Genomic DNA, 12,914 nt, shown 5'->3' with positions numbered 1-12,914 from the left:
AGAGTCTACACTCTTCCTTCTATGGCAGAGGAGACTCACCCATGCCACGTTGCTGATTAGATAGATCCAGGTTTAGTACTCAGATCTTCTGACTCCTATTCCAATATTAGTATCAAAGTAGTAGTCTCTTACCATTGTTAGAGGTATGTTCATAAAGAGGACTTAAGTCTCTTGGCTTTGTTAAGAAGCCACAAGAAGAATGACCATCATGTTCTAAACAAAAATTACCCAGGATTATGATCTCTTGATACACATTGTGCAGAATGCATTTCTTTCCCATGGTTTTTTTTCCAGGGAATCTCCACTGCCTGTCTACAGCATAGGAGGCTGCTTAGACACCTAACAGATTGCATATTTTTCTCTGGTAATGAAGAGGCACATGGAGGACTATTCTGCCATTAGGAAAATTACCTTTGAATTCCACTAACGATACAATACAAGATATTGAGATGCTTTCATACATGAACATATGCCACTGTCTTTGGGGAAACAAGATTTTTTTTCACTGAGCATTTAAAATGCACAATGGCCCAAAATTGATGGACATATAACTGCTGGAAGTTTGCAAAAGTTTGGCAGAATGTAGTTCAGTGGGCATACGTGCGCTGGGGAGTAGAGCGTAGGTGTACATGCAGGAAAAGCTCCTTGAGTCAGTCAGAGCTATATTTTAAGGGCTTGCTGGTGAGCATCTTCACTAACAAAGTGAAACAAGGTTGAACCACAATTCTGGCAATAAGAAAACAATAAGAAATGTGTTTCTTCTCAGTGTTTGTGAGGCACAGTGCCTCACACCTATAATCCCAGCAATTTGAGAGGCTGAGATGGGTGGATTGCTTGAGGCTAAGAGTTTGAGACCAACCTGGACAACACTGTGAAACCTTGTCTTTACCAAAAAAAAAAAAAAAAAAAAAAGTGGTGTGTGTGCCTTTAGTCTCAGCTACTTGGGAGACTGAAGTGGGAGGATTGCTTAAGCCCAGGAGTTCAAGGCTACAGTGAGCTATGATCACGCCACTGCACTCCATCCTGGGTGACAGAGCAAGATTCTGTCTCTAAGAAGAGAGAGAAAGTCTAGTCGGATTTGCAGTTCTTCACCACTGTGTCGAGCCACTGAGTGAAAGGGTATTTACCTTTCCCCAGCTCTGGGTGTAGACCCAGTCTTTATGAACCCAGCAAGTCTGAAAGGATTCCACTGCATGACCTCAGCAATGTGTACTAATTCACCTGTCTTTGGAATGTATTTGTCTTTTTTGTTTGCTTGCACACTCTGCCTGCCAATTTCCTATCATCAGGGATGCAGGATGATCTCAGGGCAGACATATGCCACATAACATGCTCCAAAATATCACTAGTGTTCTCTCCGTTAACCATTGAAACCCCCGTGTTGTGGAATCCTGTAGCCAGGAGGCAAAACTTGATTTGACTTCTGAAGAGGAACATTTTCTTTCTTCTTCCAAGCCTATGTTACAAGTGTTAGAAATTCTCTCATATTTAGGTGCGGTTTCCATTGGGATAGATTTTGCCTATGAATTCCTCCTTAGAATTCTGAAATTGCTCAGATTTACCCAAATGACAGCCAGTTTCTCATTTCACATTTGGGGGCTGTAGAATCTCCCAACACTGATAACCTGTTTTAATCAAAGGATGCTTTGTGGAATCCTGAATGAGGAACAGCATGTTGCAGGAAGAAGAGAAGGATCCTGATGCCCTAATGGGACTGATTTTCCTTTTGGGGGGCAGGAAGATATATATTCATTGGGTGCTTATAAAAGGTTAATTCCAAAGATTGTGTATGGTTAAAGGACTGAAAGGCACACTTAGCCTCATACTTCACTTAGATGAAAAACAAAAGCATTCCTCTCTATTACCTTGTGTAAGATCTATTCCTTGTGTCTTGTGCTGAGTGGACCTGGAATAATGGATAGCCCTCACTGAGTACCTAGAAGGGACTAGGGTGGTGATGAAGGGGTTCACACCGAAGATCTAAGTGCTAGCTGGGTAACTTTAACAGTACACTTGCAAACTACACAAGGAGAAGGATTGGGTAATATGCTAGTAAAAATAAGATGGAGAGGAATCCAATAGCTGATGCAATTTCAGGTATTTAAATATGTGATATTGTGAAATGAACTCTGGAATCCTCAGGTTTTGTGGTTATTTCACAATTAAGCCTGAAATTTTCCATTGTTTTGATTGACAGCATATTGGTGCTCTTAAGAAAGTGATTTGGATTTTAATTTCAGGGCTATTAAGGGCCTTTACTTCTACTTCCTATTAACTACAGATTTAATTAATACACTTGCAAGGCTGAAATAGAGCAGAGAATAGAGGAGGGTCTGAAGGTACTTGGCCACATTGTGGAGGACTTTATATATATTTTTTCTGAATCCATTTATCTTACCATCTTGCTTCCTAACCTTTTCTAGTCTCCTAAGCTAAAATCACTCCATGCAGATTCACTAAGGTCCAGGAAAGGGGAGCAAATTTGACAAGGGGATGCAGTAGCTTTTATTCGAGGGGAGGCTAAAATGATAAGAGCACTCCAGGGCAGGAGACTCAACACTGAGAAGACCTTTCTCATTGGGAATAGACGTGATGGACAAAAACATCCCAAACGAGCATATCTGAAGCAGGGGTCAGCCTGTGAACCTGAAAAGTGGTTACTTTAGGACAAATATTAGCGAGTGTGATTCTACACAGTGAAGTAAAAGCACCCTTATTGTGACACATGTGGTAGGAAAATATAAATGAGTTTAAAATAATGGTTAGTTAACCCATTATAGATGGGTTATCATATAGATGACCCATGAGGTGGGTCATCCAAGGGTATTTAGGGATTATTCCTTGAGGTCAATATAATTGAGAACAACCACTAGAGCCTTGTTACCATTCTCTCTGACCCTTGAGCAATTCCCAGATGGCAACTGCTGAACACCTGCAGGAAGGTACCCTGATGCTGAGATAAAATTTGCACAGGGGCTCACTATTGGCCCCCAAAATGTGTTATTCAGAGATCCTTAGTCTAAAAGCACAAGTGGCGATGTCTATAATCCCAATCCTTTGGGAGGCCAAGGGAGGAGGTTGGCTGAGGCTAAGAGTTTGAGACTAGCCTGGGAAGCAAAGCAAAACCCTGTCTCTCTAAAAATTTTTAAAATTAGCCAGGCATCGTGGTTCACACCTGGATTCCAAGCTACTCGGGAGGTTGAGGCAGGAGGATTGCTTGAGCCCAGGAGGTCAAGACTATAGTGAGCTATGATTGGGCCACTGTACTCCAGCCTGAGCAACAGAGCAAGACCTTACCTCTAAAAAAAATTAATTAATTTAACTTAATTAAAAGTAAATGAAAGCATAAGTTAGGCCAGGTGGAAAGAAGAAGACAGGCAGCCCTGGAGCAGAGCATGGCTCCTAGGCAAGCGTCCAACCTCTCTTTGGTACTAATTGCTGCAGAGTTCCCATTTCGAAGTTAAGCCTGTTAATCATGCAGATCAGGAAGGCTATCCAAAGTCAGAGGCAGCCTCATAGAACACTTTATAGCTAAATAAAAGAAGCTTAACTCACTTAATCCATTTTATTTAGAGGAAAATTTGCATCCACGCTGATAATTTATGTGCCAAGCTTCAGCCCGATAAAAATAAAAATAGTCAAGTTCAAGTAATTTAATCTTAGAAATACAGGGTTTGTAATAGAAATAGCACCGTAATTGACACCTAATTGTAGGCAAACTAGTGGGCATACATTTATTGAAGTTTGCTAGGCGTGATGTATAGTTTATCCAAAATGCTGCTGTTTTGGCATTTAGTTTTTCATGTTTGAAAATTCGTCTAGGCATCCAACAACCAGGCATTCAACACTAATCCTATGAAACAGCTAAAAGAGGGGAAATGGGCAGCACATTCTGGTTAACCACTACTGTGCCAACATAACTGCCCCTTCCCCCACCCCCACCAACATGTCACTTGCTTGCCTGTGACATCTTAGGTTTCAAAGGTACATTCAGATATCTGAAATTTGTGCAAGGCATGTCTGACTGCTGGCTAACCAAAGCAGCTCACGGGCCAAAGGTTACACTGTATGCATAATTTTTCCCCTCAATTTTTAAGGAAAGTATTAATATTGCTGAGAAAGTCCAATTTTCTTTGCCTCTTCTTTGTTTGCTGTAAATAATGAGTGATTATGCAGACATGAAAGTCAATGGTGGCACAAGGTTCATTACCCTACTTTGCAGAGGGTGGCGAGGTCTGTTAACAGCAGGCTGCTGCAAGAGAGTTATTAAGGATGTGAAATCTCACTGGAATGTGTGCTTTCTATTTGAACAGATGACACCGTACATGAGTCAGCCGAGCCATCCCGCGGCGAGAACGCGGCACAAACACCAAGGATACCCAGCCGCCTTTTGGCAATCCTACTGTTCCTCCTGGCGATGCTTTTGACATTATAGCACAGTCTCCTCCCGTCACTTGTCACAGAAAACATCAGGGTCTTGGAACACCAGAGATCCACCTAACTGCTCATCCTAAGAAGGGACTTGTTATTGGGTTTTGGCAGATGTCAGATTTTTGTTTTCTTTCTTTCAGCCTGAATTCTAAGCAACAACTTCGGGCTGGGGGCCTAAACTCGTTCCTCCCTCCCTCACCCCACCCCACCCCCAGCCCTGGCCCTTGACTTCTCTCACCCCTCCCAAATTAAATGGACTCCAGATGAAAATGCCAAATTGTCATAGTGACACCAGTGGTTCGTCAGCTCCTGTGCATTCTCCTCTAAGAACTCACCTCCGTTAGCGCACTGTGTCAGCGGTCTATGGACAAGGAAGAATAGTGGCAGATGCAGCCAGCGCTGGCTAGGCCTGGGAGGGTTTTGCTCTCCTATACAATATTTATGCCTTCTCATTCAGAACTGTAAGATGATCGCGCAGGGCATCATGTCACCATGTCAGGTCCAGAGGGGAGGTATTAAGAATAGATATGATATTATACCATTTCCTATAGGAGTATATAAATGAACAGGCTTCTAAAAGGTTGAGACACTGGTTTTTTTTTTTTTTAATATGACTGTCTTAAAGCATTCTTGACAGCAAAACTTGTGCTCTCTAAAAGAAGCCTTTTTTTTCTAGGAGGCAGGTTGGGTGTGGAATGCTAATACAGAGCAGGTGTGAAAACAGAGAAAACTACAGGTTTGCTGGGGGTGTGTATGTGTGAGTGCCTCTAATTTTTTTGGTGACTGGGCAGTGCACACCAGATATTTTTTCTTTGAATACAGATCACCATGGTGCTACAACTTTTTTTTTTTTTTTTTTTTTTTTTAGAAACTCAAAGAGGCATTTTTATGAATAAAGTGACCTTCCCCAAGGCTGACAAGCCAGGGTTGATGAGTGCATAGTGGAATAGCTTTGGATGCTCCTCTGGGGGATGACATGTACCAAGGAGAGGACCACAGTGGCCAGAGGAGACATGATTTGGCTTTGCTGGAGCGCCAGTGTGCTGTGGCCTTTCCCGCCTCCCACCTTAGTACCCACACTCCATACTCCATGACTGCAGGGGCTCGGACACAAACCCCTGTCACCAGGAGAGTCAGTCAGCACTACTTGGGAGGGCTAAAGGGAAATTTGGAAATAAAATTCCAAAGTTTGGAGTAAAAAAATTCAAGTGTTGATTTTATATTCTTTCCCTTTCTGACACAGCCTAAAGCGTAGGGGGAACATGTGTTTATCTGTGGAAGATAAACAAGATGGAGTCCCAAAGACTTTAACAAAATATTTTTTTAAAAATCCACTAGAATAGAAAATACATTATTTAGATATACTTTATGCTGAGAGTGAGTATATATGCTTGTCCTATTTAAACTTGTGAGAAAAAGTGGTATCCCTTGATACATTTAGAAATGTGGGGGCTATCTTGTTTCATTGTGGGGGTGGGGCAGAAGGAGAATAAATGCAGGATGACCCTGTTGAAGGAATCTTAGCATGGCCAACAGGGGACGTTTCCAGTCGATTACCAGGAAATGCAAGCCTTGGGGTTTCTACTGGTGGTGGGGCTGTCATGAACTTTAAAATCCAAAGCCTAGACAAGGAAAAATGTTAGACCAATGGAAAAGCAATCCAGCCTTTTTTTTTTTTTTGGCTTTGCACGACATGTCAACAGAAACCATGCCTTTCAAAATAAGAAATAAATGTGATGATCATGTAAAATGTGAAAAATTGAAAGCATTCCAGCAAAATAAGAATTTTTTATATATTTGTTTTTTAAGATGTATATGTTAAAAAAAAAAAGAGAAGGTCGCATTATGGACAGACTTCGTGAATGGGAATTTGCTTAGAGTTGTGAGTAGTTCTGAATTAGAAAAGTATGTGAATGAAAGGCAGCTGTAAACGTATTGCGCCCTGGAGAGTTGTACACATGTTGAAATGTAATCTGGGCTTACCTGATCCATTTGGAGTGGATGTCACTGCCGAATCTGTTCTCACATGGAACCATGTGTGTGGGGTTGCCAGCCTCACAGATACAATCAATCCTCTTCCCCTCTGACATAAGGAACTCCTCTGGAGTGGCAGAGTCTTATCACAGAAGGCAGCCACCATTTCACCGAAACAAAAGTTCACGGCATTCAATTCCTTTTTCCTTTAAGTATTTATATATGCAGTACTCTCAGTAATATCCAGAAATACTTTTTTTTTTTAATTAATAGTTACAGTCTTGTTGGTCTAGTGGGATTTGGGTAGGGGAGAAAGATACCTTCTAAAATGGATCAATAGAACCAAAATAATACAGCATGTTCTATAACCACAAGGAAATCAAATGATCCTGTAATGATTCCAGTTAGTCATAACTACGTTAGCAGTGCTAAATGCATTTTAGAAATGGTGACTTCTGTGGTTTTCCTAGCATTTGTCTCTAACAAATGGCGAAATAATTACTCATGGCCCTCTCTGCCATTGTCTTTCATTTTTTCACAGTGAAATTAGACCCCTTTACTTCACCATTCTGCCACTGCAAATTAAATATAAAGAAAATAGCAAGAGTATCCGCACCAGTAGACAGTAAGCTTCTCTACCTGTAAGTGATGTAATCATAGCTAATGCACTTGCCATGGAGTTTTCAAGATGATTGGTGTCAGACAGTTTTCATTTTGTTTAAAAAGTGTTGGTGGCCTTTTGTGGTGTTACAATCCTCTGGGGGCTTAGGAGGATGTTGATGCAACTTTTAGAAGCTTTTAATTTCAAAAACAACTCAAAAGTCTGAAGGACAGTCATAGCTGCCACTCAGCCCCAGTTAGTCAAACCCCAGTGACCTTTGCCCCTGGTTGCCAAGGGCTTTGCAACATGAAGCAGGGAAATAAGGATCTGTCTGTTTAGTGGATACCGTGTATCCTTTAATAGACCAGGTAACAGTTCGTGTTAGTTTAGACTGTTGTTTTGTACTGTACTTTCTTGGGTGGCAGAAGAAAGAAAAGTAAAACATTAAAAAAAAAAAACTGCGTTCTTTAAATTCTGTATTATTAGCAACCTCTGTTGTATATAGTGTTTGATAATAAAGTATTAATTTGATTCTTATGTCTTTTGTAAGTGAGAACAATAGACTTTCAGGATACAAAACATGCATTGAGGCTTTGAAACATCCAATGTGTACCGTGGCTGAAAAAAAGAGTCACAAGTGGCTGAGACACTGCTCCATACAGGACTCATGTGTGGTCATTGCCCACCCAATCTTATGACTCCATCATCTTGGGACCTGGAACAACATGACTTTTTTGATCAATATTTTGTCCTCAGTGTTTTCAAGGTCTGATGTTGGAGCCCTGTGGCCCACGCTCCCTTCTCCACCAGCATGTTGGTTTGAAAAGGATAGAGAATTTAGAAACAGTTCTGTACTTTGATTTGGTTTGGTTTTCTGTTTGTGATTGTTTTCATGGACTGTTTTATTTTTTCCCAGGAAGAGTCTTTATCAATATCATGTGCAGCTCACTCATGGAAATGGTTGCAAACCAGTCAGTGTAGGAAGGTTAAATGGGGCTGTTTCCCTCTCTGTGTCGTTGTGAAAGGAAGAGTCACACAGTACCTGTGGATTTTCAGGGACTCTGTTTTTCTCCGGTGCCTTAGCAACGGCAGCAGCCATTTGTATTAGTTTCAAATAATTAGAAAAACAGTTTTCAACTCCTCCTTTCCATTCATTGCTCTCAGAGTTGTGGTCACTGACTTTTCTTTTGAAAACCACCTCCACCAACACCCCCGTTTGCCTACACCACCTCCCTTTTACTTAGTGTGTTTATTTTTTTTGTGTCTCTTGCCTTCCTCCCACGTTTTATTTCCCCTCAGAGCCGTGAATGGGCAGGTCTGTCTCTGGTTTGGCATCACTGAGTTTTTCCCATGCATTGGCCCCAGGGCTGCTAGGATGTGAGACAAATCTCCCTACAATGGGCTTGCTCCCATTGTCTGTACAGTTTAATAGATGCTGGCATGTCGGAGGTTACCCATGAGTCAAAATCCGCTTTCCATGCTTACTCTTGACACCCCATTGAAGCCACTCATTGTGTGTGCGTCTGGGTGTGAAGTCCAGCTCCGTGTGGTCCTGTGCTTGTACTGCCCTGCTTTGCAGTTCCTTTGCACTTACTCATCGAGTGCTGTTTTGAAATGCTGACATTATATAAACGTAAAAGAAAATGTAAAAAAAAAAATACCCACACACAAACAAACCCATACGATCTGTATTTGTATATACACGTGTCCGTACAAGTATACCTAAATAAAAATTAAAGATTTTCATCATTTTAATTGGATCCCTCCTTCTACTTCTTTGTTCCTTGAATGACGCCTTTATTTCAGGGGCTACTTGTACTCTGCTGATTTTTCAAAATCTTTGTGGACAGAAAAGATAATACAACATGCACAAGAGAAGGCCTGGGAAGCTCAAAGAATGCAGAGTTAGAAATGGCCAAGTATCTGGGCGCATTCCAGTTATTCTGATGACAGAATAGTGAGATTTCAGCCTCGTCTCTGTATTTGAGCCTTAAAATAGGCACTATGACAAGCCCTGCATCCTAAAACGACTGTTAAATACAACAGGAGCCAAATACAAATTATATTCTTTTACTTTGCACATAGTTTTTTCACCCCATCAAGAAAAAGACCAAATAAGCATTTTCCCAGCAAATATACTGGAAGAAGAAAGGAAACAATAACAGTAATAATAATAATAATCTCTTCAGTACTGCCCAAAGCCTCAATTCTCACAATCAAGGAAGAATTAACTTACTACTCTGTGACCTTAGGCAAGTCACACGATATCTTTGGGCCTCAGTTTCCTTATCTGTAAATAACAGGGCTGTATGAGAGATTTCCATTTTCTAAATTCTACCCTTTTGGAGCACTGCAAAGCCCATTTTACATCTGTGTGATGTGAGTGTGTTTTTGTCTTTGATGATGACATTGCTATGAGCACAATTTGACAATTTCATCTGTAGAAGAAAAAAACATCAAATATCTGACATAATAGACACCTAATGCATTTCAAGACTTGGCTTTAATTACCCCATGTTAACATTAAACTCATTGAAAGCTTTTTATTATACTTAATTATTTGACAGGGCACTAAACACTAATTATAACTTACTGTAACCTTTTTTGTTAATGAAGAATGACAGCTTTATAGGATGAGAAACAACTCACATTAAAAAATATGTACTGGACTCCTTACATGACATTTTCAAACCAGAACAGCATTACGTTATCATTGTCATCTTCACCATCATCATCAAAAGCATTTAAGTGATCATGACATTGTGCTCAGTGCTATGCAAAATAAAGTTAATGTTTACAGTCTGTACTTTCAAAGCTTACAGCATAAGGCAGACATTACGTGTAAGCATGACATAACAGTGATTTATAGAGAAGAAATAAAACCCAAGCATTTATATTATACATAAATAATAGGAGAGAGAAATACTTTTTTAAAAAGCATATGTGAATGGGAAAAAGTTTGGGATTATAGATTAGTGAGATTGAGTTAAAGGAAATTACGTTTAAAAATAGTCAAGATGGGGTTAGGGACTTCTTAGAAAATAGAACACTTGAGTTAAGAGCATTGTAGGCTTTAAGAGAGTGGAGAAATGCATGGTGTAAATTTTCATATTAGCCACAGAGGCTACTGTAAAAATGTGAAAAACCATAACACCATCTGAATGTCACTGAGGCAAATTATGGGTGTGCTGGTCCAGAGAAATCACGCATTTCTTCCCCTAAGGAAGTAGGGGAAGTGAGGAGTAGATGACAATTTCAGATTCTGCTTTATAGAATAATCAGGTAGCTGCTCCTGAAACTGAGACTGTATCTACACCTAATTGTGAGACGTCTAGAACCTCATTGAGTGGGAAGGCTGGACACAACCCACACACAGATGAGGGAAATGGTATAAAATCCAGAACATGCAAACTGTTGCACACTCTAATGGAAAGCTGACTGGACCAGAGATGGGACAATGAGCAGTGCTGCACGAACACACCTAATCTGGTAACAAAGCATTTGGAATGCTCAAGTAATCTAAGGTGTTGTATAAAAAGAATCACAGGGAAAATGTTGGAATCTAGATGTCCATGCATGTGGTGACTAAAACACACATGTATGTACCCGAATGTCTTATAGGAATGTGTATAATCTAGGTGTCATTTTAAAAGTTCAATATAATCCTGATGAATTGCTCACTGATCATTCTAACAGTTTCTTGAGAATTGTTTGCAAAACAATTTCTTAGAGATTGTTTGCAAAGATTAGTTTTGTATTCTGCTGATAACTATCCTTCAGGAGAGCATTGGCAAAAAATGCTGTGAAAAGCATTATAATTTTTGCACATTCCCTTTGGAAAACAAGTATTTCTGAAAATCATTAGAAATAATCTGGCCAATATTCTCCATCAGTTTTTATTTTGATACATTCTGCTATATTAATCAAGTCATTCAGTGGTTAAATACATATGAGGGTCTATTTTTAAAATGGAGTTGTAACTGCTGGACCCTGTGAGCAGTACATCTGTATCAATTGCGTGTCTTTGTTTTATACAGATGATAAATGCATAAGATTTTTTTTTAAAGGAAATTGCATTGCCCAAGGAATTAGTCAAGGGCTTCACCAAGGGTTCATTTGGTTTGAGGGAGAAGGTGATTAGCCAAGCCACTCTTTAAACAAATAGTACCTAATTAAAAACAGTAGGCTTGCTGAGAAATACTGCTTCCAGGTAAGTTCCCTTCCCACCTCCTCCTTTCCAAACAGAATGCAGTTTCTAAGCCCTTTTATACAGAGTTTCTGGAGCCACTCCTAGCACTGGGGAAAGAAAAAGGAGTAAAGGCCTCATGTTCAGCATATTCCAACATAATGACCCTTTCAACAATTTTCTTCAGAGATTGTCAAGAGCCTCAATACATGCTGAGAGTAAAACATGATTTCACTACTTTTTATTAAAAATGCCCCCCTCTTTCTCTCTAAGTGTCCCACGAGTTCTGCCATCTCACTCCCAGGATGGCATTAGTTGGTGTTCACACTGATGGCAGGTCAACAAGGCAGTGCTACCCACTTTAAATAAAAAGAAGTTTCAGTTCCTCTTCTTGTCATCTGCTTTTTTGATCCAGAGTTTAATTCCTAAACATCTAGTTTTCTGTAATGGTAATGAGAAAAGCCTCTCTAGCTCCATAACCCTCATCATGACAGCCCTGGGAAGAAGAGGCCGGCACCAGGGCTACGGTAGGAACCTGGGAGGCCCTGACCATTTAGGGTAAATGTACCTCGCTGAGGCTGTCAGTCTTTGTTAATTCAGAAGAATTCAATCTAGTGGGTGGCTCTCCAAGTCAATAACGCGCTTTAAAATACCCCGGATTTTAGTCATGATTATTCAAGCAAGAACTTTATGTCACTTGGTAACACATGGATGCTTGTCAATCTTGACAAGAAAACAAAGGGAGGGACAAAAAAAAAATCTTGAAGAGAGATTACAATGGGAAAATAGAACAAAATATTTTTGCATGCTGTTTTCTTGCAAGTGCCAGGTGCTCCCTCAGACCGCACGTACGATTTGAAATGCAGGTAGCCAAAGTCATTTTCTTTCCTTCACAACCATGAAACAAGATACTAAAATAAGAGAAAGAACATGTTTCTTCCCACACACATCCTAAAAGGCACATTTTATCACCACCCTGGTATCCTCTCCATTTTGTGTTCAGAACTTGTTCTTTTGGACCAAAAAATAACCAAACTGAAACAAAACAACCCCCGCCCCCCACCATGATTTGTGTAGCAGAGAGTATAGAACAAGTAACTCCTCTGAAATGTGTGTTCGGCTTTACTAAATCTGAACACATTTTCTTCAGTAGACAGAACAAGACGATCTGTGTCTTTTTTATTTTTTTTTTAAAGGCAGTGTACCAGCCAGAAAGCTGACTCCATTTATTTCTCCTGCAGGGAGCCAGCATGTTCCTTCTCTTGGAAGATGCAGGTACTTAAAATAGTAATAGGCTTTGTGGTTTATCAAGAGTATTTCATCCCAAGATCTTACAGGCATAAAGAATAAAACATAAACTAATGGCTCTTTCCAACAATCTTGGGAAGAATTAACTGGAAAGGAGGATTGTGATCATTTTTTCCTGGAGAAACAGGGAAAAGAAAGCTGCTTAACTCAGGTAGCCAGGGAGAGAACGAGAGTCAAGTTGATCCAGGATTTGGACAGAGGCCCCCCGTTTGTTACTCTTCCTTCCTAAGAATTTAAGAGCTCCAGCTGAAGGAAAAACAGATGACGTGTTATCCCTTTAGGAAGTTTCAAATGCAATGTAATTGGGAGAGGGGCACTAGGCAACTTCCAAATGTTTCTTATGAGTCTTGCAGCTTTATCATAAAAGTGAACTTTTCAAGTGTAATGGTCTTCTATAATTTTTTAAGGTGTCTT

General features: G+C 40.2%; 1 protein-coding gene across 2 annotated transcripts in view; it reads left to right on the top strand.

The window, feature by feature from the left end:
• EFNA5 (ephrin A5) overlaps positions 1-8,766 on the top strand; it is a 292,590-nt gene extending 283,824 nt beyond the window's left edge. For both annotated transcript variants that reach the window (XM_054489787.2, XM_054489785.2), the window contains one exon: positions 4,314-8,766. In XM_054489787.2, coding sequence (XP_054345762.1) covers positions 4,314-4,435 — 122 coding nt within the window. In that variant the 3' untranslated portion in view covers positions 4,436-8,766. The remainder of the gene's footprint in view (positions 1-4,313) is intronic.
• Positions 8,767-12,914: the final 4,148 nt, after the last annotated feature.

This window comes from Pongo pygmaeus, chromosome 4 (assembly GCF_028885625.2).
Source record: "Pongo pygmaeus isolate AG05252 chromosome 4, NHGRI_mPonPyg2-v2.0_pri, whole genome shotgun sequence".
Taxonomy (NCBI): Eukaryota; Metazoa; Chordata; class Mammalia; order Primates; family Hominidae; genus Pongo; species Pongo pygmaeus.
The sequence above is the reverse complement of the archived record's forward strand: the minus strand, read 5'-3'. Positions and strand labels throughout refer to the sequence as shown.